Source organism: Scyliorhinus torazame, chromosome 27 (genome assembly GCF_047496885.1).
Source record: "Scyliorhinus torazame isolate Kashiwa2021f chromosome 27, sScyTor2.1, whole genome shotgun sequence".
NCBI lineage: Eukaryota > Metazoa > Chordata > Chondrichthyes > Carcharhiniformes > Scyliorhinidae > Scyliorhinus > Scyliorhinus torazame.
The window spans coordinates 16,283,535-16,309,363 of NC_092733.1; the positions used below are offsets into that span (position 1 = coordinate 16,283,535).

General features: G+C 46.4%; 1 protein-coding gene across 1 annotated transcript in view; it reads right to left on the minus strand.

Moving 5' to 3' along the window:
* Positions 1–252: 252 nt before the first annotated feature.
* Positions 253–25,829, minus strand: part of farsa (phenylalanyl-tRNA synthetase subunit alpha) — a 49,696-nt gene continuing 24,119 nt past the window's right edge. The window contains exons 5-13 of the mRNA XM_072491024.1: positions 25,556–25,648; positions 23,908–24,036; positions 21,334–21,449; positions 18,993–19,077; positions 17,692–17,791; positions 16,469–16,637; positions 15,052–15,129; positions 8,090–8,204; positions 253–1,147 (exon numbers count right to left, since the gene is read on the minus strand). Coding sequence (XP_072347125.1) covers positions 1,042–1,147; positions 8,090–8,204; positions 15,052–15,129; positions 16,469–16,637; positions 17,692–17,791; positions 18,993–19,077; positions 21,334–21,449; positions 23,908–24,036; positions 25,556–25,648 — 991 coding nt within the window. The 3' untranslated portion in view covers positions 253–1,041. The remainder of the gene's footprint in view (positions 1,148–8,089; positions 8,205–15,051; positions 15,130–16,468; positions 16,638–17,691; positions 17,792–18,992; positions 19,078–21,333; positions 21,450–23,907; positions 24,037–25,555; positions 25,649–25,829) is intronic.

A 25,829-nucleotide genomic window follows, 5' to 3' on the forward strand; every position in this document is an offset into this window, starting at 1 on the left:
TTTCCCGCTTCCCTCAGTGTCGCACGTTATTTCTCTCACCCACTCCCCAAACAAATAGAATGTCAGATTTTTGAGAAGCCCAAGGATTCCAGCAACAATCGCTCCGTGGATATTGTAGCCCCTCGAGTGACACAGAGCGAGCAGCAAGCCAACCTGACCCTATTCCAATCGCTCAACAGATCGATTAATAAATTAGCTAAAACGATCACCTTGTGTCAGGTTGGCCAAGAGGAAAAACACCATAAAATTCAATTCATACACTTTGCTTCTTTATTGCGTTAGATCTACAATTCCCACTTACTTTTCTGATGGAAGAAGATTGTTATAATAAACATAAAGCACTACTCCTCTGGAATAAAGATGCTTTAAGTATGTGATGAGGTATGTGCCAGTGACAGCTTTTCAAGGTGCCACTGTATGAAACAAAGAGAGGGGGAAAAAAAAAAGTCCAGGACCACATTAAATTATATATATATATATTTAAAAAAGAGGACTGCACAATGACCAAAAGCACAGCTTCCTTTCCTTGTAGTTGGTCTCGTCACTTCAGACTGGGTTTTATTTACTGCTAATTAGGCAGGGAGGAATCGAAAATTCCAGTGTAGCCACCCATTTATTAGAACAGTTCAGGGTCGCACCCCGAAACAATAGAAAATATAACTTTTACTCCAATTAGCCTGCAGTTCAATTCCAGCTTCCACTTCTATTTAAAGTCGAGGTCTCATACATTTCAACAGCAACCACCCTGTAAACATGTCAGTTCCCTGTAACACCTCGAAAGATCAATTTAAAATAGGATGTGGAATGCGAACATCACAACTGTGCACAAGGAGCTCCAGAGGCAGTCTAAATGGCAAAGTTGGGTGATGGTAAACCATTTCTTGGGACTACGAAGCCCAAAACATTATTTTATTCTTTCTCTCCCCGATCCCCCAATTTATTTATTTATTTTAAAGTCCAGCGGAACTTTTTCTTGGGCTAAAGAAGTGTCGAGCACATGCTTCAGTAAGAATCCGTTTGCGCTGAGTCAATGCACAAATGCTAGGAGTCCAGGCGGCAGACTGGGCTATCGTACACCATCTGCAGGTTCACCTTGTGCCCCACCAGTTCGCGGATGTTGTTGATTCCGTACTTGATCATGGTTGGCCTGGGAAGCAATAAATAAAAATGATAAAATTAAGTTGGGTATGTGTTTTTTTTGGTTGTTTGGGATTGACGCTGGGTCAAAGGCAAGGAGGTATCTGGAAGGGAAAGGAATTCTATAAAAGGGCAGCATGGTGGCACAGTAGTTAGCAATGCAGCCCCACGGCACCAAGGTCCCAGGTTCGATCCCGGCTCTGGGTCACTGTCCATGTGGAGTTTGCACATTCTTCCTGTGTCTTCGTGGGTTTCACTCCCACAACCCAAAGATGTGCAGGGTAGGCGGACTGGCCACGTTAAATTGCCCCTTAGATGGACAAAATGAATGGGGTACTCCAAATTTATTATTTTTTTAAAAAGGAATTTTATAAAGCACATTGCAAGGCCAGGACTGCATGTAGCCGTGGTGCCAACTGCAGACTGGTGAACACACAATGACATTCGCTCGTGCGAATGCTTTAATGAACAGCAAGGTGGATACAACATCAATCAGAAGTTGCCAAACTAATCACCATAGACTTGTGGTGTTATGAAAAGTATATTCCAGGACAGGGGAGCATGGTGCTCGTGTTAGTTTAGTGCTGCTGAATGTTTTTTAGTGGACGTTATACTGTGCAAGAACAGAATGTCTTTAGAATCTTTACAGTGTAGGCGATGGGTAGCAACCTCTTCATCGAGGATTGTTAATCTTTGGAATTGCCTAGCCCCGAGTGTAGTGGACACTTCATTATGGAGTATATTTAAAGCTGGAGTACACAGATTTTTGATCTCTCAGGGAGGGCAGGACGGTAGAGTTAAAGCAAAAGGGCAGCACAGCAGCATTGTGGATAGCACAATTGCTTCACAGCTCCAGGGTCCCAGGTTCGATTCCGGCTTGGGTTACTGTCTGTGCGGAGTCTGCACATCCTCCCAGTGTGTGCGTGGGTTTCCTCCGGGTGCTCCGGTTTCCTCCCACAGTCCAAAGATGTGCAGGTTAGGTGGATTGGCCATGATAAATTGCCCTTAGTGTCCAAAATTGCCCTTAGTGTTGGGTGGGGTGACTGGGTTATGGGGATAGGGTGGAGGTGTTGACCTTGGGTACGGTGCTCTTTCCAAGAGCCGTTGCAGATTCGATGGGCCGAATGGCCTCCTTCTGCACTGTAAATTCTATGATAATCTATGAAAGATCAGCGATGATCATATTGAAAGACAGAGCAGGCTCAAGGGGGCCCCATGGTCTACTTGCTGTTCCCATTAAGAGGCCTGCAAAGGCCATCATACCTGCGCCAGCTCTTTGTAGGACTCATCCAATTTAGTTCACACACCAAGTTTATATCCCATTACCTTTTGAAAGTTCCTGCTTCAACCAGCCTTTCATGCAATGCAAAACAATTAAAGAACAAATCTCCCAGGCTCTTTCCCCCTATTGGTGTTGTGGTTAATATAACTCAGACCAGGAATGGAACCCAGCAGCTTCTTTGTATGCCAAATGCATCGGACGGAAACATTTGTTAGGTGGGCTTGTTTGGTAGTCAGGAAAGAGTCAAACAGACAAAATGGACAGAACTTTAAACAGAAAAGTTCATTTTCAGTGATAAAATTACTCTGATTCCTGCCGTCCCAGGCAGCACGATCTGGGCTCCAATTTTCAGGCACTTAAAATCCCCCCCTCCCATGTGAAGAAAGCCACATCCAAGGCCCAAAGCGTCCGATTCACACACCCCAGGGGCCTTTGAGCATTTAAACATCTTCACAGAACTGGCTCTCATTCAAGCCAGGAGGATTGCAGCGAGGAAACCAGCTCCTTGATTTAGGGATGGTGCCCCGAACCTGCATGCTGGCTGCCATGGAGGAATCAGGCTACAATATACCGTTCCCCAGGACCACTCCCCACTTGCGCACAGTGCCCACACATGCCAGATGTCATTGACACCTGACCTATCAGGCATCCAGCTCACATTACCCCCATTCTCCTGCAGGAGATGCTCGGCAACAACTGCCGCATGAAAGACGACAGGCGGTGGGAATCAGAGCTGAGGATCCAGACTCCGTTCGAGGAGAGGGCAGGGAAGGAGCAAGAGTGGGCCTGTGCTGAGAGCCTGTGAGAAAAGGTGAGGAGCCACCTGCACCTTCATCCGGATGACCAGTCTCGAGTGAGTTGTGTGTGGTCCAAACTCTTGTCGAGGTCATATAATAAAACCATGTCCCTTGCCTTGCAGGAACATCAACCGAAGAACCTGGCTCACTTACTAGCAGTGTCTCACTGCCTACCCTCGACACCACTTCAGAGGAGATCTTGGAAGACACGGATGAAGCATCACACCTATCACCCCCACCATCGCAGAGACATACAACTCGGTACGCAACCTTCGCAGACAGGCTTCTGGGTCACTTAACTGGTGAGCGCAACCCAGCTTCTGATGCACATCAGGAGGAGGCAGGAACGCCCCAGCGATCAGACAGTTGGAGGCCTGCTGTATCCCAGGACTCGGCTGTGCCCCAGCCAGATGCTGTGCCGCGGGACACATTCGCCCCTCTGCTACTGGAGATGCAAAGGCAGACCGGGAATATCATGAGGGTTTGCCAGTGGCACACGTGACTACAAGGCCAAACAGAGGAGTCCCAAAGCCTTCTGTCGCAGGAAATGTTGCCGGCGATGCATGACACCCAAGGGGATGTTGTGGCATGGTGATACTGTCACTGGTCACTGGACCAGTTATACTCATCCATGGGCTCCCGTTTGGTTCACCCCTCCTTTACTCTCTCTAACAGTGGGGGCTCTGACAGCAGGGAGAGACACTCGCACACCCCTAATGTCCAGCTACTCCAGAGTTGTGCCAACCCCGCCCCCTCCAGTCAGCAGACTTCCCGGGAAGATCGCAGTTGGAAATCTCGCTGGCACGAATCCAGTGTTTCTGGCCTCTCCTGGGATTTAGCGGTCATGACAGGATGTGGGCCCACGGCCACTACAATCTGCCCAACATTCCAACCAGCATTATGCAACTACCAAGGATTGTCTCTTTGGTAACAACCCATCTGCCTCCCTAGTCACCCAGGGATAGTGTGGGGAACAAGATTAAACACTTTTCTTTTTTTTTTTTAAAAGGACAAATTGAATTGATTTCAGAACACTTCACCTGCAACTACACAGCATTTCAGTTGATTTTTGTTGAAGGAGAATGAGAGTTCAGACAACTACAAAAGGAGAAGAGGACAAAGCGTTTTTAATTTACTGTCCAAACAAATCCTCCTGATCAGGTGATGGGAGATAATTGATTCTGGCCCATGTTTGAAGCTGTTAGCACTGATAAAGTTACAGGACAAAGCTGCATTTCTTTTTACCCTATATGAAGGGCTATCAGGTGAAGGCGTCTGCACTATTTATAAACGGAACAGGAGGGATACTGATGTAATGCATTCGAAGTTGTGCAGAGGACGTTCTTTAGATTTGGACCGTCTGCCTACTGCCCGCTGAAAATGACTGTGAGTGATCCCCGAGCTTCTCCTCACTCTTGGACATCTCATGTTCTGCCCTCATGGCGCCAGCTTGATTCAGGAATTGGTAATTAGTTAAAGCCAGACAGGCACGACTGACATCTTACTGAATAAATGGAACATAGATGGAATAAAGGGAACGATTATGTAAAACAAAAAAACCCGGGATGGTCACTCGAGCTGCCCAGTCTTGGTCCTTGATGATAGGTCATCGCCTCGTCAGAGTCTGCCTGACAAGTAAGTTACACTATAGCTTAGAGTTTCAACTGTTATGAGATTATGGCCAAGATTCATTTGCTTGCACGTGTACAAGACATTTAACCCAGCAATTTCCCTTACTGATACGAGGACATTTGATGTCCCCTGTTCCAATGGGGAGCACTCGCTGAAGGTGGTGGGTTCACACTCCAAAGAGTTGAGCACGTAACCTAGGCTGCACTGTTGAAGGCCGTCTTTCAGTTGGTCGAACCAAGGATTGGTCTGCCTGCCTGGGTGGGCATAAAACAGGGTGCTCTTTCAAAACAGTTGCAGAGGGAAGATCTGCCCAGTGGCCTGGCCAATATTTATTCCTCCACCAATACCATTAAACAGGTTATCTGGACATTACTGTTTCTGGTCGGTTGCAGTGCACAACTTGGCTGCAGTGTTTCCTCTGGGACAATAGTGACTACGCTCCAAAAGTATTTCAACTGGCTCTTTAAAAATTTGTTCATGGGACATGGGCTGAGCCAGCATAGCCCATCCCTAATTGACCTGGAGGGGACAGTCAAGAGTCAACCACATTGCTGTGGGTCTGGAGTCACATGTAGGCCAGACCAGGTAAGGATGGGAGATTTCCTTCCCTAAAGGACATTAGTGAACAAGGTGGGTTTTTACGACAATGGTTTCATGGTCATCATAATAACCCTTTAATTCCAGATTATGTATTGAATTCAGATTTCACCATCTGCAGTGGCGGGATTCGAACCCATATCCCCAGAGTATTACTCTGGGTTTCTGGTTTACTGATCCAGTGACAATGCCACTAGGCCACTGCTTCCCCGGGAAATATGTAGGGTAGCCCAGGTTGGTGAAAAGCACGGCCTAAATACAGGTCTTTGGGGCCTCAATGCCATCAAAGGGGAGGTAGTGGTGTATTAGTATGTCACTGGACAATTAATCCAGAAGACCCAGGGCAACACTCTGGGGACCCGGGTAAGAATCCCACCATGGCAGATGGTGAAATTTGAATTCAGCAAAATCTGGAATTGAATGTCTAACGATGACCGTGAAACCATTGTCCACTGTCGTTAAAAACCCATCTGGTTCAATAGTGTCCTTTAGGGAAGGAAATCTGCTGTCCCCATTCGTTCTGGTCTACATGTGACTCCAGACCCACAGCAACGTGGTTGACTCTCAACTGCCCTCAGGGATGGTCACTCTCAGCCAAGGAACCAGGTTTGATCCCGACCCCTATCCGTGTGGAGTTTGCACATTCTCCCCGTGTCTGCGTGGGTTTCGTCCCCACAACCCAAAGATGTGCAGAGTAGGTGGATTGGTCAAGCTAAATTGCTCCTTAATTGGAAAAAAAATTAATTGGGTACTCTAAATTTTAAAAAAAAGAATACTCAAAAATACGAGAGAGGGTCTTAACTGCCCAGCAAAGGTGAGATCAGTATTCAGCATGCCTGACAACCAAGTATGAGGAGGAGCTTGGAGATTACTCAGTCACTTTCAGCGCTCACTAGAGAATTTGATGCACCTCAGAAGGAAATCTGAAAAAGGTGATTGTAGTGTGGTCTCATCGAGACGGCATAATAAAAAAAAAAATCAAATGTCCACAGACTAATTCCTAATTAGTGTCTTATGCTCAAACTCGATGTCAGTGAATCACTGGGATTTAGATGATAAATAGCTTTCAAGTCTTTGGGAATTCAGCTGAAGGCAACTCAGTAAGAGGATTACTGGAGTACTGATGATTTGCAGTACAGCTACACGAGCGAAGACTGGATGCTGGAAACCTCATCCAAGAGCATTTTAGACAAGAGATGGATGGAGAGCTGCTTGATTAAGTTACTTCTATTCTCTTCAGATCCAAGTCAACAACATACAGTGCAAAACTGGCAATGAAGTGAGAAGCTGACTGAGGGAGTGCAAATGAAATCGGTCTGCAACAGCTCCTCATGTGAGAAGTGTTGGACGAAAAGGAATTGAAAAGCTTCAAACCATTTTTCTGTCAATTGAGTGATAGAAACCAAAGCATGTTCATTTGCACGGCGTAATTTGGACTGTCAAACTGGCGAGAGGTGTCAGGGGTGGGAATGGAACACTTCTTGGCTTCAGACATCCAGTGTGAGCATCACGTTCTCCCTTCACTCAAAAGGGCAGCGAAATCGGTGGAATTCTCCACCAAGAAAGATGGATTTTAGAAAGATCTTAATGGCATCAAGGGGTATAGGGCCAATGCGGGGAACATGACATTGAGATAGAGGATTGTCGACGATCATATTGAATGGTGGAGCCAGTCCAAAGGGCTGAATGGCCTACTCCTAGTTTCTATGTCTGAGTAGAGGGGCCTGTTCACACAAACACTTTCTATCAGGGATCGCAATAGAGCCCAGGCCAATTTCCCACTCTTTCCTGGGGTTTGTAGAGACCGGGTGTATGCCTCCCACAGTTAACTACCCAAGTTAAACAGGAACGGAACTTGCCTGCAGAATTCAGTTACTTATCCCTTAAGCAGCTGGACCTTCTGGAGAGTGCTCTAGTTAACAGCCCTCATGGGTATGAAAGTGCATGCGAAAGTATAGCTTGTTTGACTGCAACAGCTTTATTCCAAGCGTTAATTTGTCTCAGTTTTGTTCAGTACTAAAATAAAGCTGCTAAATCCCAGCAACTGTTTTTAAAGTTGTTTCGCCCAAACCTCCCTCCACCCCACCCCTCACTCTTTCAAACCACCAACGCCCATTCTCTCATTACCAATCACAACGTTGACACCACTTAAGTACTTCGCTGGCTTTAGAATACCAGAGGTGAAAGGTGCTACAGAAGGCACCAAGGGTCCTTTAACAGAAATTTCCAAACCTGCAGTCTCCAAACCAGAAGGACGAGGGTAGCAGATCACCACCATCTACAAGTTCCCCATTACATCTCACACACACCATCCTGACATGGAACTTCTTCGTCACTGGGTCAAGTTCCTGGAACTCCTTTCCCAACAGCATACCCACAACACATGCACTGCAGCGGTTAAAAAAGGCAGACCACCTCCATCTTTTCAAGGGTAATTAGCGATGGGCAATAAATGCTAGCCGAGCCAGCGGCGCCAACTTTTCATGAATGAATACATTTTAAAAAAGAAATGCAAGTTCCAGGTTTTCTTTTAGGATTAAAATCAGGATTAATTTGTGAGGCAGAGAAGGAGGTGCTCTGAAAGCCATTCTCGTTAAAGTCTACAATCACCTTTCTCGTTGTGCCAGCGCAGGGCGCAACTTACCGCTCGAGAGAGAGGCCCCAGGCAATCACGGTCACATTTTCTGGTAGACCCATAGGAAGCAGCATCTCGGGGCGGAAAACACCAGAGTTTCCAACTTCCACCCACTTCTTCAATCCTGGGGAAAGAAGAACATTTCTCTAAATGCAGTACAAGGTCCCTTGATCAAAGCCATTCCCCCCAATGAACAGCTCAAGTGTCTGTAGCAGACAAGAATTCAATAAGGACCAAATAGATTACACCAATATCATCCTGATCGTCAGTTGTGGGATTTAGTACAACACCCAAATGTCTCTGAAGTACAGTAGCTCTTTTTTAAAACAAAAGTGCAATCTTCTTTTAGAATGGGATTTGCAATCAAAAGATCATAAAGAGCTCAAGTGCATACATCCTATGTAGAGCACCGATCAAACAAATGGATCACGCAAGCACAGGTTAAACAAAAAGCTACAGAATGAGTTAAATAACAGTAAAAAAGGGCAGCACGGTGGCGCAGTGGTTAGCGCTGGGACTATGGCGCTGAGGACCTGGGTTTAAATCCCGGTCCTGGGTCACTGTCCGTGTGGAGTTTGCACATTCTCCCCGTGGGTTTCAACCCAAAGATATGCAGGGTAGGTGGATTGCCATGCTAAATTGTCCCTTAATTTGGAAAAAAAAATAATTGGGACTCTAAATTTAAAAAAAAGAAACAACGATAAAATTATTAACCTTTTGAGCGCAGCAGTGTTTCTAAGCAGCAGCTCGTCTGTCGATAATGCTGTCGCATCCGGAGTCAGAAGGTTGTAGGTTCAAGCCCCACTACAAGCTTTAGCAGTAATTTACAACAACATGTAATACTGAGGGAGTACTGCATTGTCAAAGGTGCTGAGGCTCAAAAGGCCTCGTCTGCCTCCCGGGACGAATGCAAAAGAGCCCACGGCACTTCTTCAAGAGTGGTGAGCTCTCCTAGTGGTCCGAACACTGTTCTTCTCTCGACCAGCAAAAATAGATTGTGGGACTTTCGTTCATTTTCTATTTATGGGCTCTTGGTGTGAACACAATGGCTGCCAAGTAACAATATCAGTGCGTCAAAAAAATGTTCAGTTCTAAAAGCTCTTTGGCCCGTTAAGCCAACAAACAAATACAAATTCTTGCATTCAATCTACCATTCAAATCTGTACATAAGGCATGGGATTACTGCACGAAGCATAAAGCATTCCACGGCCTGCTCACCTGCAGGATCTTAGGCAGAGTAGCATTAGTGGTGCTACATTGGGTTCTGTGTGCGTGGGATAGGGCCTCTCCAAAAGTGCTGGCGATGAGGATCGAGGATTGTGTCCCGGGGGTGGTGCATGAAGACCAGACAGGGTTTGTAAAGGGGAGACAACTGAATGTTAACGTGCGACGGCTGTTGGGGGTGATAATGATGCCCCCAGCGGAGGGGGAGGCAGAGATAGTGGCAGCGATGGATGCAGAGAAGGCATTTGATAGGGTAGAGTGGGAGTATTTATGGGAGGTGCTGAGGAGGTTTGGGTTCGGGGAGGGGTTTGTCAGTTGGGTTAAACTCCTCTATGGGGCCCCAGTGGCAAGTGTAGTCACAAATCGGCAGAGATCGGAGTATTTTCGGTTACATAGGAGAACAAGGCAGGGGTGCCCTCTGTCCCCATTACTGTTCGCGCTGGCAATTGAACCACTGGCCATAGCATTGAGAGACTCTAGGAAATGGAGGGGGGTGGTTAGAGGGGGAGAGGAACATCGAGTGTCACTCTACGCAGATGACCTACTGCTGTATGTGGCGGATCCTGTGGAGGGGATGACAGACGTTATGCAGATATTGAGGGAGTTTGGAGATTTTTCGGGATATAGGCTTAATATGGGGAAGAGTGAGCTTTTCGTAGTACACCCCGGGGATCAGGGAAGAGGGATAGACGGCCTGCCGTTAAGGAGAGCGGAAAGGAGCTTCCGATATTTGGGGATTCAGGTAGCCAGGAGCTGGGGAACTTTAAACAAACTCAATCTGATGCGGCTGGTGGATCAGATGGAGGAGGATTTCAAGAGGTGGGATATGCTGCCGCTCTCACTGGCGGGCAGAGTGCAGGCGGTCAAGATGATGGTCCTCCCAAGGTTTCTTTTTGTGTTTCAATGTCTCCCCATTTTGATCACGAAGGCCTTTTTTAAGTGTTATGAGTTTTGTGTGGGCAGGGAAGACCCTGAGGGTAAGGAGGGGGTTCCTGCAGCGCAGCAGGGACAGAGGGGGACTGGCGTTGCCGAATCTGGACGATTATTACTGGGCCGCCAATGTGGCGATGGTTCGCAAGTGGATGAGGGAGGGAGAGGGGGCGGCGTGGAAGAGGCTGGAGATAGCGTCCTGTAAAGGAACGAGCCTAAAGGCGCTGGTGACGGCGCCGCTACCGCTCTCCCCGAAAAGGTATACCACGACCCCAGTGGTGGCGGCAACCTTAAGGATCTTGGGGCAATGGAGGCGACATAGGGGTGTGACGGGTGCCTCGGTGTGGTCCCCGATCAGGAACAACCATAGGTTTGTCCCAGGAAGGATGGACGGAGGGTTCCAGAGCTGGCATCAAGCAGGAATTAGGAGATTCAGAGATTTGTTTATTGACGGGACATTTGCGAGCCTGGGAGCGCTGGCGGAAAAGTATGAGTTGCCCCCGGGGAATATCTTTAGATACATGCAAGTGAGGGCGTTTACGAGGCAACAGGTGAGGGAATTTCCGCTGCTCCCGACACAGAGGATCCAGGATAGAGTGATTTCAGGGGTATGGGTCGGGGAGGGCAAAGTGTCCGAAATATATCAGGAGATGAGAGACGAGGGGGAGGCGCTGGTAAAGGGGCTGAAAGGAAAATGGGAAGAAGAGCTGGGGGAGGAGATTGAGGAGGGTCTGTGGGCTGATGCCCTAAGTAGGGTAAATTCCTCTTCCTCGTGTGCCAGGCTTAGCCTGATACAATTCAAGGTTCTACACAGAGCACACATGACGGGAGCGAGGCTGAGCAGGTTCTTCGGGGTGGAGGACAGGTGCGGGAGGTGCTTGGGAAGCCCGGAAAACCACACACATATGTTTTGGTCGTGTCCGGCACTGGATGAGTACTGGAGGGGAGTGGCAAGAGTGATTTCAAAGGTGGTGAAGGTCCGGGTCAAGCCAGGTTGGGGGTGAGCTATACTTGGGGTAGCGGATGAGCCGGGAGTGCAGGAGGCGAAAGAGGCCGATATTCTGGCCTTTGCGTCCCTGGTAGCCCGGCGAAGGATCCTACTTATGTGGAAGGAAGCGAAACCCCCCCCGGCGTGGAGGCCTGGATAAACGACATGGCAGGGTTCATAAAACTGGAACGGATGAAGTTTGTGTTGAGAGGATCGGTTCAGGGGTTCTCCAGGCGGTGGCAACCGTTCCTTGACTATAGAACATAGAATGATACAGCGCAGTACAGGCCCTTCGGCCCACGATGTTGCACCGCCATGGGAAGTCAAAAAACAAAAGCCATCTAACCTACACTATGCCATTATCATCCATATGCTTATCCAATAAACTTTTAAATGTCCTCAATGTTGGCGAGTTCACTACTGTTGCAGGTAGGGCATTCCACGGCCTCACCACTCTTTGCGTAAAGAACCTACCTCTGTCCTATATCTATTACCCCTCAGTTTAAGGCTATGTCCTCTCATGCTAGCCATTTCCATCCGCGGGAGAAGGCTCTCACTGTCCACCCTATCTAACCCCCTGATCATTTTGTATGCCTCTATTAAGTCTCCTCTTAACCTTCTTCTCTCTAACGAAAACAACCTCAAGTCCATCAGCCTTTCCTCATAAGATTTTCACTCCATACCAGGCAACATCCTGGTAAATCTCCTCTGCACCCGCTCCAAAGCTTCCACGTCCTTCCTATAATGAGGTGACCAGAACTGTACGCAATACTCCAAATGCGGCCCTACCAGAGTTTTATATAGCTGCAACATGACCTCATGACTCCGGAACTCAATCCCCTTACCAATAAAGGCCAACACTCCATAGGCCTTCTTCACAACCCTATCAACCTGGGTGGCAACTTTCAGGGATCTATGTACATGGACACCGAGATCCCTCTGCTCATCCACACTTCCAAGAACTTTACCATTAGCCAAATATTCCACATTCCTGTTATTCCTTCCAAAGTGAATCACCTCACACTTCTCTACATTAAACTCCATTTGCCACCTCTCAGCCCAGCTCTGTAGCTTATCTATGTCCCTCTGTAACCTGCAACATCCTTCCGCACTGTCGACAACACCACCGACTTTAGTGTCGTCTGCAAATTTACTCACCCACCCTTCTGCGTCCTCCTCTTGGTCATTTATAAAAATGACAAACAGCAACAGAACAGATCCTTGTGGTACGCCACTTGTAACTGAACTCCATTCTGAACATTTCCCATCAACCACCACCCTCTGTCTTCTTTCAGCTAGCCAATTTCTGATCCACATCTCTAAATCACCCTCCATCCCCAGCCTCCGTATTTTCTGCAATCGTCTACCGTGGGGAACCTTATCAAAACGCTTTACTGAAAACCATATACACCACATCAACTGCTCTACCCTCGTCTACCTGTTCAGTCACCTTCTCAAAGAACTCAATAAGGTTTGTGAGGCATGACCTACCCTTCACAAAGCCATGCTGACTATCCCTAATCATATTATTACTATCTAGATGATTATAAATCTTGTCTCTTATAATCCCCTCCAAGACTTTACCCACAACAGACGTGAGGCTCACCGGTCTATAGTTGCCGGGGTTGTCTCTACTCCCCTTCTTGAACAAAGGAACCACATTTGCTATCCTCCAGTCCTCTGGCACTATTCCTGTAACCAACGATGACATAAAAATCAAAGCCAAAGGCTCAGCAATCTCTTCCCTGGCTTCCCAGAGAATCCTAGGATAAATCCCATCAGGCCCCGGGGATTTATCTATTTTCAGCCTGTCCAGAATTGCCAACACCTCTTCCCTACGTACCTCAATGCCATCTATTTTAATAGCCTGGGTCTCAGCATTCTCCTCCACAACATTCTCTTTTTCCTGAGTGAATACTGACGAAAGATATTCATTTAGTATCTCGCCTATCTCTTCAGACTCTACACACAACTTCCCATCCCTGTCCTTGACTGGCCCTACTCTTACCCTAGTCATTCTTTTATTCCTGACATACCTATAGAAAGCTTTTGGGGTTTCCTTGATCCTACCTGCCAAATACTTCTCATGTCCCCTCCTTGCTCGTCTTAGCTCTCTCTTTAGATCCTTCCTCGCTACCTTGTAACTATCAAGCGCCCCAACTGAAACTTCACACCTCATCTTCACATAGGCCTCCTTCTTCCTCTTAACAAGAGATTCCACTTCTTTGGTAAACCACGGCTCCCTCGCTCTACGCCTTCCTCCCTGCCTGACCGGTACGTACTTATCAAGAACACGCAGTAGCTGTTCCTTGAACAAGCTCCACATATTCAGTGTGCCCAACACTTGCAGCCTACTTCTCCAACCTATCCCCCCCAAGTCATGTCTAATGGCATCATAATTGCCCTTCCCCCAGCTATAACTCTTGCCCTGCGGGGTATACTTATCCCTTTCCATTACTAATGTAAACGTCACCGAATTGTGGTCACTGTCCCCAAAGTGCTCACCTACCTCCAAATCTAACACCTGGCCTGGTTCATTACCCAAAACCAAATCCAATGTGGCCTCTCCTCTTGTTGGCCTGTCAACATATTGTGTCAGGAAACCCTCCTGCACACATTGTACAAAAAACGACCCATCTAATGTACTCGAACTATATCTTTTCCAGTCAATATTTGGAAAGTTAAAGTCTCCCATAATAACTACCCTGTTACTTTCGCTCTTATCCAGAATCATCTTCGCCATCCTTTCCCCTACATCCCTAGAACTATTTGGAGGCCTATAGAAAACTCCCAACAGGGTGACCTCTCCTTTCCGGTTTCTAACCTCAGCCCATACTACCTCGGAAGAAGAGTCCCCATCTAGCATCCTCTCCGCCACCGTAATACTGTTTTTGACTAGCAGCGCCACACCTCCCCCTCTTTTGCCTCCTTCTCTGAGCTTACTAAAACACCTAAACCCCGGAACCTGCAACAACCATTCCTGTCCCTGCTCTATCCATGTCTCCGAAATGGCCCAAAACTATCTCGCGGAACGTTAAGGGAAAATAGATCGTCAGCAGCAGCAGCCCAGGGGGGGGGGGGGGGGGGCAACCTGTTTTGTTCTGGTTGGGGTGGAGGGGGGGGGGGGGGGAGAGCACTATTTTTTTTGTTACTTTGTTAGTTCACTATTTTATTTAAATAATGTTATCTATTAGTTATTGTGTTATCTTTTTTGTTAATTTGTAAGGTGGAAAAATTGTGTTTGAAAACTTTAATAAAAGATATATATTTTTTTTTTTTTTTTTAAAGGGATAGGGCCTCTCGATGTTGATTATTGGGCTGGTTTAGCTCAGTGGGCTAAAGAGCTGGTTTGTGATGCAGAGCAAGGACAGCAGCGTGGGTTCAATTCCCGTACAAGCTGAGAGTTCCGAATTCTCCCTCTGTATCCGAACAGGCGCCGGAATGTAGCGACTAGGGGCTTTTCACAGTAACTTCATTGCAGTGTTAATGTAAGCCTACTTGTGATAATAAAGATTATTATTAATCAATGGCTACTCCTGCAAGAGAGTGAGATGTGACAGGAAGGGAGAGTGAGAGGGAAGACAGCTTTAGCAACGATGGACCCCAAGAATTCGGGTGAGACGGACCGGGGCGTGCGCGCACACGTAACTTGGCCTCAGCAAATGTTAGAAGGGGGAAAACCAAAAAATATGTATGCAAATTAAATCTGGGGAGACTTCAATAGGTTCACATTAAAACTCTTGGGGGTTACAATAAAATGGCACCCAGATTATATGAGGCATTACCACCGCACAAAACTTGAACATGCTAGATCAGCCATAACACTCACCTTCATGATAGCTGAAGATCTCCATACTAGGCTCTGTGTAGGGGTTGAAGGCTGGCTTATAACGCAGTTTGCTTATACCTGTCAACAGGAGAAAGACTCTGAAAAAACCCCAACATCTTTAAAATGGAAAAATTATAATAAATCTAATGCTCACTTCTTAAATCATTAAACCTGATTTTTCGACAGAAAGGTGAGAAACAATAGGGCAGGAGACAAGACAGACGATCGCATAGCGATTAGGTTACTGGAACTTGCAATCTAAGGCCAGGGCCATTAATCCAGAGACTGAGTGTTCAAATCCCACCGTTGCATTTTGAAAATTAAAATTCAGTTTAAAAAGAAAACTGAAAATGTGTTTTTTTTTTTAAAAAGCTGACCAATGTCTCTTAGAGAAGGAAACTTGCTGTCCTTCCTCAGTATATTGTGACTTCAGTCCCACACTAATGTAGTCAGCTCAACTGTCTGCAGAAGAGGTTCAACAAGCCATGCATGGCTCCATCACCATTACCTTCCAACTAGGAAATGTTTTAATTTCTAACCTTACGAGCACATCCAGAGAATCAAGACTCAGCTTAACAAAAAAAACAATCAATGGTGACACGTCACTGATGGGCAGTACGGTGGCACAGCAGTTAACACTGCTGCCTCACAGCACCAGGGCGCCCAGGCCCCCCCCCCCCCCCCCCCCCCCCCCCGAGTTCAATTCCGACCTTGGGTGACCCTGTGTGGAGTTTGCATTTTCTCCCGTGTGTGCGTGGGTTTCCTCCGGGTGCTCCGGTTTCCTCCCACAGTCCAAAGATGTGCAGGTTAGGTGGACTGGCCATGCTAAAAAAAAATTTGCCCCTTAAGTTACCAACGGGTTGGGTGGGCCTGTGTAGAGTGTTCCTTCAGAGGGTTGGTGCAGACTCGATGGGCCAAATGGCCTCCTTCTGCAGTGTAGGGATTCTATGAACTTGTGTTTTAGAAGACTGCAGATTATAGGAGAGAGACTGGCGACACCGATTGTGTTGGTTGGCGTGAGAGTGGAGTTAGCATAGCCAGCTGAAGCATCCAGCCGTGAATTATTTCCATTGCTGTTAAAATTCAACTTCTTCACTTCAATCTCTAACATCCTCCCCTCAACCACCTGCCTCTCCATCCCCAACCTTCCTTCCAATAAGGTCTTCAGCACTGGAACAATAGTGGAGAAAAACAAAACAATGGTGAAGTAAAAATATGTAACTTTTAAATTAAATAGATACATAACCTTTCCAAAACAATACAATATATTAAAAAAAAGAAGTTCCGATGATAACAATATTCCTTCAAAGTTTACAAAAAGGGATGCACACCTCAAAGTATCAACAGGCTCACTTATTTTCCTGATCAAAGTCAATTACAGGAAGGAACAAAGAACCACACAGAGATACGGTCTCACCAAGTTTGTTGAAGAACTGTTGGAGGACTCCCATCAGATCGCCCAGAGTCAGATCATAATCTGCTACCACTCCCTCAATCTGGTGAAACTCTGCCAAATGAGTGGCGTCCAGTGTTTCATTACGGAAGACCCGGTCGATGGAGAAATACTTGACGGGTGCGAACACTTCCTGTACAGTTAAGAAGACCGTTGCAGAAAGTGATACGTCATCGTATTAGTCAAGATAGGAACAGGGAAGCCACATAATTGATTTGGATACGTGGCAAAGCGGGATAAAAGCTGCTTTAATTTGCATTTTGTATCATTCTCTTCCCCTACCCAAAAGATTCATGGCTGTCCTTAAAAAAATGATCCATTTAATATGGTCTTCTTGTAGGTCTCCCAAATACACATTAACTAATGTTAGGGTTGCAGTTGAGCAGAGGTCACAGCACCCCACTACCCCTGCAAGTGAAAAACTTTCTGAACGTCAGGACTCAATATCACACTTTGGTTTAGAAAATGCACTCCCATTTTAACGTATTGCCCGAAAGATATTTTTTATAAAACGGGATAGTCGACTATAAATGTTACTTCTCATATATGTGGCCCCCCCTCCCCCTCCCTTCATTCCCATTTAGAATTTCCAAAAAAGAACAATTTTACATGTGATCAAAACCAAAGATTTTGAACACTACCAGGATCATGGTATACTGTCTCAGCAGGTCTGACAGCATCTGTGGAGAGAGAAGGGAGCTAATGTTTCAAGCCCGGAAGACACTTGGTCCAAGAGTCGTCCAGACTCAAAACGTTGGCACTCTCCTCTCTCCACAGATGCTGTTAGGCCTGCTGAGATTGTCCAGTATTTTCTGGTTTTGTTTCAGTTTCAAGCATCCGCAGTAATTCGCTTTTATATTACTGTGCTATTCTTTGACTGCTGCAATGAACATACACGTGGAGGTGCTGTTCTGATGGTTTAGTTGTTTGCGAAAGGGCTGAACTGCAGACAGAGGTTTGATCCCTGACCTGTGTGTTCACTGGCGAGGCCTGTTTGCAGTTTAGTGTCCTGAGATCCAGGAGAAAAAGTCTCCATCCTGATTGCTGTTGTAAATTGCACAGACGCAGCACTAGGTAGGTAGTGGGCTCACACCCAAAGAGCAGCCATTAAAGTGAGCACTGGATACAGTTGGCAACTGTGAATTTACTCCCAAGGAGAGGAAGAAAAAAAAAAAAAATCAACTCACATTTTGGGCAAGTTTGTACAGCATCCGAGCACTAACAGCTGTTGTATGTGTTCGCAAGAGATTCTTCTGCGCCTCCTCAATCTTCCAGTCATATTTATACCTGGATGCAGGCACAAACAGTTACTGGCAACATGGGGAACTGAAAACATTTACATGAGGGACACTGCTCTTCAACTCAGAGAAATTCCTAGTCATTCCCTTCCTCCATCACCGATGCACAGTGGCAGCAGTGTGTACCACCGACAAGATGCACTGCAGAAACAGTTCCTTGGGTTAGCACTGCTGCCTCACTGCGCTGAGGACCCGGGTTTGATCCCGGCCCTGGGTCACTGTCTGTGTGGAGTTTGCACATTCTCCCCGTGTCTGCGTGGGTCTCAACCCCACAACCCAAAGATGTGCAGGGTAAGTGGATTGGCCACGCTAAATTGCCCCTCCTCAATTGGAAAAGCTAAAAAAATGAAAACAGCTCTTTCGACAGCACCTTCCAACCCCATGACGTCTAACGTCTGGAAGGACAAAGGGAATCGGCATACAGGAATCAGTATGAAGCTCCTGTCCAAGTCACATGCCATCCCGACTTGGGAAAAGATCACTGTTCCATGATTTTGACCCAAGGTGACAGGGAAGGGGATCCTTCCAGGATAGCCCAGTGGGTGTACTCACACCACAAGCACTGCAGATAATGAAATGAAATGAAAAATGAAAGTCGCTTATTGTCACAAGTAGGCTTCAAATGAAGTTACTGTGAAAAGCCCCTAGTCACCACATTCCGGTACCTGTTCGGGGAGGCTGGTACAGGAATTGAACCGTGCTGCTGACCTGCCTTGGTCTGCTTTCAAGGCCAGCGATTTAGCCCTGTGCTAAAGCAAACCGAAGTAAAGCGAAAAACACAGTCTGCGCCTGTGGGGTGAACAAACAGGTTTAGTTCCGTGCCAGGGCTGTTCCTGAAATGTAACCACTTCGCCATAGATGCAGACTTATTTTCAGGGGCTGGTTTAGCACACTTGGCTAAATAGCTGGCTTTTACGGGTGCCGGAATGTGGCGTCGAGGAGCTTTTCACAGTAACTTCATTTCATTTTATTTTCCTCAGACTATCCCAAAGTGCCAATGAAATACTTTGGAAGTGCATTTACTTGCACCATCGGAAACGTGGCAGCTCATTTGAGCATTGCAAACCTCCACAAACAGAACAGGGGCACTCACCAGACAATGTATTGGCAGTGTTGGATGGCAATCATACAAATGCAACATAAAAGCTCTTTACAACAGCAGGCAATGTAAATAATTAGTGTAGCCTTACCCCTGGGATCCATAGCCACCCTCCGAATGGACTCTCTTTACCCTCTCAAGGTAATCCATTGGAAATTGTGTTGCAATGGCTGGTTCTGGGAGTGGTTAAAAAGGAGAAAAGCAGGAATACTTAAAATTGCAGAAGGAAAGGGATATTTACATTTTTGTTATCCCACAGAGCACAAGGTCATAAAGGTTTGAGGTCATGGTTAATTTTAACCACTTACTTGTTTAAACAGAGATGTCTAATGGAACTTTTGTTATGATTGCTGGAGATTGCCTGGAGAGTAGATAATTTGAGTGATTGTAGGCCGTCCGAGATAAGCAGGTGGGATAAAGATGAAGTAATTAATGGGAGCAGCCAGGTCGGTCGGTAGTTAGATAGGTTTTGCAGTCTGCTCAGTTTTTGTTCCAATTAAGGGGCAATTTAGTGTGGCCAATCCACCTAACCTGCACATCTTTGGGTTGTGGGGCCGAAACCCATGCAAACACGGGGAGAATGTGCAAACTCCACACGGTCAGTGACCCCAGAGCTGGGATCGAACCAGTGACCTCAGATCCGTGAGGCCTCAGTGCTAACCATTGTGCCGCCTCATCTGCTCGGAGTTTTTAAGTTGAACTGCAGTTTCGCCAAATGCGGCCAGGTTAAGCAGGAGCTGGCAGCATGGTGGTGCAGTGGTTAGCATTGCTGCCTCACGGCGCCAAGGTCCCAGGTTCGATCCCAGCTCTGTGTCTCATGGTCCGTGTGGCGTTTACACATTCTCCCAGTGTTTGTGTGGGTTTTGCTCCCACAACCCAGTGCAGGGTAGGTGGATTGGCCACACTAAATTACCCCTTAATTGGAAAAAATGAAATGGGTACTCTAAATTTTTTTTTATATATAAAGTTAAGCAGGAGCTTCCGACAAGACAGAAGTTGTTTCAGGTTGCTCTTGAAAAGGTTCTCTCCCCAAAAGGTCTCGATACAGATGAGCAAATAAAGTTAAGAGAATAGATTTAGAAGTGGCATTTGAACTGCATTGGGATTGCTTATTTGGAATATTTATAGTGACAGTGTACGGTGCAAGTTCACATTTTTCCTGTTTAAGAATCGTTTAACTGATAATTGTAAAGCTATTTTCTTTAATTTAAACACAGAACTGACCACATCAACATCAAAGTTTGCTTTAACATAAAAAAGATACCCGTTGGTCAGAGTCATCACTCAGGGGGTGAAGTATCCTGCTGTCAGTTTTCCAAATTAACAAAAAAAAAGTGTTTGGGGTTCTTGTCTGGTATCTTAACTGATGTTGGGGTCTGGTCCGAGATCTTAACAGTAGCTTATATCACTCCTCCATCAAGCTACAGAATGGTAAATATGGGGCTAGAACAAACAATTAAAGGAGGCTTCCGTTTAACCAGCACACTATTGCATTTCAAACATCTCAAAATCAAGATTACTTCAAGTGTGATTGTTGTTAAGGAACTAAATATGCAGCTATTTTTCTACACAGATCGATATGCGGAATAACTAGACAATGCGGACACACACAAAACACAAAGAGACACCGCGGGGGGGGGGGGGGGGGGGGTGTAAATTTAGAGGACGTGGGCAAAAGAGAGGTGTGCACCTCCGCACGAGGAGCCGGGCAGCATCAGTACTTTAAAATAGGTCACAGCCCTGTGCCTCGTGGCTGTGAACGAGGAACAAGAATCGCCAGTCAACTACATAGCCTCCAGCAGCTCGAGGCGGAGTCTCACCACCACCTTCTCACTAGATACTAAATGCTGACCTATCCAGTGACACCCACACCCCATGCAAAAATAATTAATTTTAAAAGATAGGCCAGATGGTGCGGGTGAACTTGCATGGCAAGAAGCAAAACAAATATTCTTTACTTGGCACCCCGAACTAATATTTCTCCTCTTCACCTGGAGCCCAGGCACGTGCGTCAACGAAATGCTCATTTCTAGCATGTGTGCATAAACAGAACCAATGATTATTAACAGGCTATTTGGCCATGCTGAACAATACAGCCGAGCCAAAACCCATCCGCACCCTACTCGCATGTACTTTCAAACAAGTGGCAATCAAGTAGACAAACTTTGGCTGTCTTTCCCCTTCCTGGGTACACCAGCACCAAGCACTGCCTCGTGGGGGGGAAAATCGATGAATTTTTTTTTTTAAAAACAATCTGTTTGTCTCAATTCTGAATGGGCCATGGTCAATTTGAAGTGTTACCTCCGTTTCTCACTCCACAGATGCTGCCTGACCCACTGAGTATTTGCAGCACCTTCTTGGACTCTCTGTACTATTGACCCACAATCAACACCACCCCCCCCAACACCCCAAAAGTGAGAAAGATTTCATACCAGACAAGAAGAATGTGTCATGTTGGTCTCGGGCTGGGTGTTGCTGTGGTTGAAAGAGAGAGTCAAAGTTCCAGAATGAGCTCTCGATGAAGTTATTGGTTGGCATTTCTGTGAAACTGAAGATACATAAACGCTTATTAAACCTTCCCTCGAAAGACATGAGGAATTTTTCTTCCACATTGTTATGTTGAGAGGAGCGCTAATTTCACTCCCCAAAGACTGAACTAGGAGTCACCCGTCTTGTACTAAATCAGCAACAAATGAATCCAAAATAAGAGAAGTTGCCAGGAGGAAAGAGCAGATTGATTTTTCAGGCGTTGACTCTCAGTTCCAACCATTTAGGCCTGATGCCCGATATTCTTTAGGATAGGTGTTAACAGAACATGATCTGCCTATTCAAGTGGTCCGGAGTGATCCAACGGCATTATTCAAGAGTAGCAAGGAAGTTGGCCAGAGTGTTTGGGATGTGGAACATGCCACCACGGAAGTAATCACTATTTTTCCTCCTCACTACCAACGAACTGTAAGCAGATGCGGACTTTCTCGAGCGGAATGCCAGGTTTTTTTTCCAGTTTCCTTGACAGCTAATTCATTGTTGACTGGAGTTAAGCCAGCAGGTTAGTGCTTTGATCGCAAGTGCGTGCACAGTTCCACAGTGGGGATGGCAGGGACACCCCATGTGGTAGTGGACGATTTCAGAGGGATTAGGAAGCTTTGAAAATAGGGGCAAGGGAGAGATGTTGTTTCATGTGGAGAAATGTAACATCACAAAGGTAGAGGTACGAAACAAGACGAGAGAGAGACACACACACACAGATACAAAAAATAGAAAGTTGGAAGACAAAAGGGCCCAGTCTGAAAATGAGTACAAAAGAAAGGCAACTATGTTCTCTGTTGAAGCAGGGACACCTGGGTAAAAGATACATAAATCTTTGATAGTGGCAGAACAAGTTGCAAATGCATGTTGAAAAAACAAGGCATATGGGATCCTTAGCTTTATGAAGAGGCAGAATGCAAAATCACTAGTTGGCTGCAACATTCTCTGGGAATTTAGGAAGGATTAAAGGCTTTCAAAATGTTGCAGAGGGGGTTAACTAGAATGGTATCTAGGATGTTACGTGGAGGGGTTAAGGAAGCTGGGGTTGCCCCCTTAGATTGTGCTGTACCATTTTATGATCACCATGACACAAATCACAGGCACAAATTTCTTTCCTACTTCATTCCCTCATTATAATTCAGGTTGGAGGCTTTGCAGCACTGGAGCTGCCATCCCTGCACCTTGGCCAGAAATTCTCCGTTCAAATCCAATTCCAGGTCTTAATAATAATAGCTTATGGGCAGCACAGTGGCACAGTGGTAGCACTGCAGTCTCACAGCACTGAGGTCCCAGGTTCGATCCTGGCTCTGGGTCACTGTCCGTGTGGAGTTTGCACATTCTCCCCGTGTTTGCGTGGGTGTCACCCCGACAACCCAAAGATGTTAAAAAAATAAAAAATAATAAGCTTATTGTCACAAGTAGGCTTCAATGAAGTTACTGTGAAAAGCCCCTAGTCGCCACATTCCGGCGCCTGTTCGGGGAGGCCCGGTACGGGAATTGAAACCACGTTGCTGGCCTTGTTCTGCATTACAAGCCAACTGTTTAGCCCACTATGCTAAACCAGCCCCTGGTCAAGGAAAGGGTGTTCGTAACCTTGGCAAAAAGGTCGAGCATCGGCTTGTAAATCCTTCCAACGTATGCCAATGGCAGATGGCAAGAGTGGGAGATTCCTGGTCTGCCATGGGATGGAAAGAAACTGAAGCCTCTACCATCACTATCCATGCCTCCAGGTGCAACATGTCGTGCCACGCAGGGCACCCCTCCCCATCCCAATGTGGAACTGTGCGCACACTTGCTGGCTTAACTTAGTCAACAAACAATGAACAATCCAAGAAACTGGCAACGGCATGGCACTCTGCTTTAGAAAGACATCATCTGCTTACAGTTAGTTGGTAGCCAGGAGGAAAAATAGTCACTATTTTTGTTGAGATCAAACCACCAAATGTAGGTAGTTTTAAGAAATGTGTCGTTGGCTGGGCCGGTATTTATTGCCCATCCCAGAGGGCATTTAACAGTCAACCGCATTGCTGTGGGTCTGGAGTCACATGTAGGCCAGACCGGGTAAGGACGACAGATATCCTTCCCTAAAGGATATTAGCGAACCAGTTGGGTTTTTAACGAAAATCGACAACGGTTTCATGGACAATGGTAGTAGGATCCACATCCCAAACACTCTGGACAACTTCCTTGCTGCTCTTAATTAATGTCTTGGGATCATCTGAAAGGGCAGATAGGTTGTTAAAGATTATGGAGCATCCAAGGACACAAATTGCCACAGCAACTCTGATTCCTAGAGGAGCCTCGCTCTCTCTCCATGGCAGAGACTGTGGAGTTGTGGATAGGACCTGCCTTCAGGCAGAGGACTCAAGGAGAAGAATTATAACTGAATAACTTCCAACGAGTGGCCTAGGAATGCAGTCAACTAAGTGGCTGTCGTGGATCAATTTAGGTGTTTAAGGAAATAAACTTTCACCTACCCCATTTCCAGGAATATCTGTCGGAACTGTGTTCGGACTTTCATCAAGGGATGCAGGTGGCCACACTCCGGCATGATGCCCATGGCGTCAAAGTTGTATGGCTTGAACTTCTTCTCTCTCCATGAACCACTGTCAACAGATTTCACATGGAACTATCAGCAAAGGTAACCTACAGGGTTGATCAGGCTCAACTTCATTTAGGGCAGGTTATCACTGTAACAGGTAAATCATAGATTATCATAGAATTTACAGTGCAGAAGGAGGCCATTCGGCCCATCGAGTCTGCACTGGCTCTTGGAAAGAGCACCCCACCCAAGGTCCACACCTCCACCCTATCCCCATAACCCAGTTACCCCACCCAACACTAAGGGCAATTTTGGACACTAAGGGCAATTTATCATGGCCAATCCACCTAACCTGCACATCTTTGGACTGTGGGAGGAAACCGGAGCACCCGGAGGAAACCCACGCACACACGGGGAGGACGTGCAGACTCCGCACAGACAGTGACCCAAGCTGGAATCGAACCTGGGACCCTGGAGCTGTGAAGCAATTGTGCTATCCACAAGGCTACCGTGCTGCCCACGGTAAAGGTAAAGGTTAGTAAATATTTCTAGTTCAGAACAGGAATGGAATTTGGTGAAGCTGGAACAGCAGACTAGGAGAAAAACAGCCAAGAGCTTACAAATTCAGACTGCTATTTCTAAGTGTACCAGGTGTTGTGGGAACGAGCCAGAACAGGACATTCATAGTTCGAATGACCATTTTGTGATGCTGGATGATCTCCCCGGATCATTTAATGGCATATTATTCAGCACTAAGAGGCGGGGAACATATATAAAACAAAACAATTCTGCTCTCCAATTAGAACAGAATCCCCGACAGTGCAGAATCCCCGAAAGTGCAGAAGGAGACCATTCGGTCCATCAGGTCTGTGCAGACCCTTCTACCAATCCACCCCATCCTATCCCCGTAACCCCATAACCTAACCTGCACATCTCTGGACACAAAGGGGCAATTTATCATGGCCAATCCACCTAACCCACACATTTTTCAGAAGCTGGAGGATCTGGAGAAAATCCATGCAGTCATGGGGAGAAAGTGCAAATTCTGCACAGTGACCCAAGGCCAGAATTGAACCTGGGTCCCTGGCGCTGTGAGGCAGCAGTGCTAATCACTGTGCCACCCCATTACCACCCAATAATGCTGCTCTTACTTAGCAGTCATGCAAACAGCACCAGGCTCAATTATACAACCACTCGTACCCTAATAGCTCAAAGATAATCAATTACCACCCAGTGAAACATTACTCCCATCACACAGTGAAGACTCACCAACCCACCCATTGAATGATTTTCAGCAATGGACATTGCTGTGTATTCTTCGGGAACAAAAGTTTGTGTTTAAGTGCAAGTCGTGTAACGCCTTAGTCCATGTCTCCTGTTCATTAGCTGCTGTGTCAATGCTTTGGAACCTTTTCACAGCATGGTAATTACTGACCGACCCATCATGGCTAGCACGTTCACTCCGCGTGAGCCTGGGGTACAAGCTCCCAATGTTCAACAGAACAGGTTTGTGCTTAAGCCACAACACCGTGGTCATTAATTACTGTGAAGTCCTTGCACTTTGACCAGTTCCAACATCTTACTTGGCTATCATCTCTGGGGTGAGCTCAGTATCTTGTTTAACCACAGTGGTGCTAAATGAGCTTCCTTTAGTGATCCAGTAGGTCTTCAGAGTCCTGCAGAAAAGCAGAGTGAAATGGTTAGCTTGCTTCAATGTCACAAACTTTGATTTTCTGTGATTCTCCCTGGCCCTCATCCACGCTACAGTTGACTAGACCATAGATTGAGCCAAGAGGCAAGCAGATGACATTATTCTGGCTCTACCCAATGCCATTCGGAACCTACTTCCCATAGCAG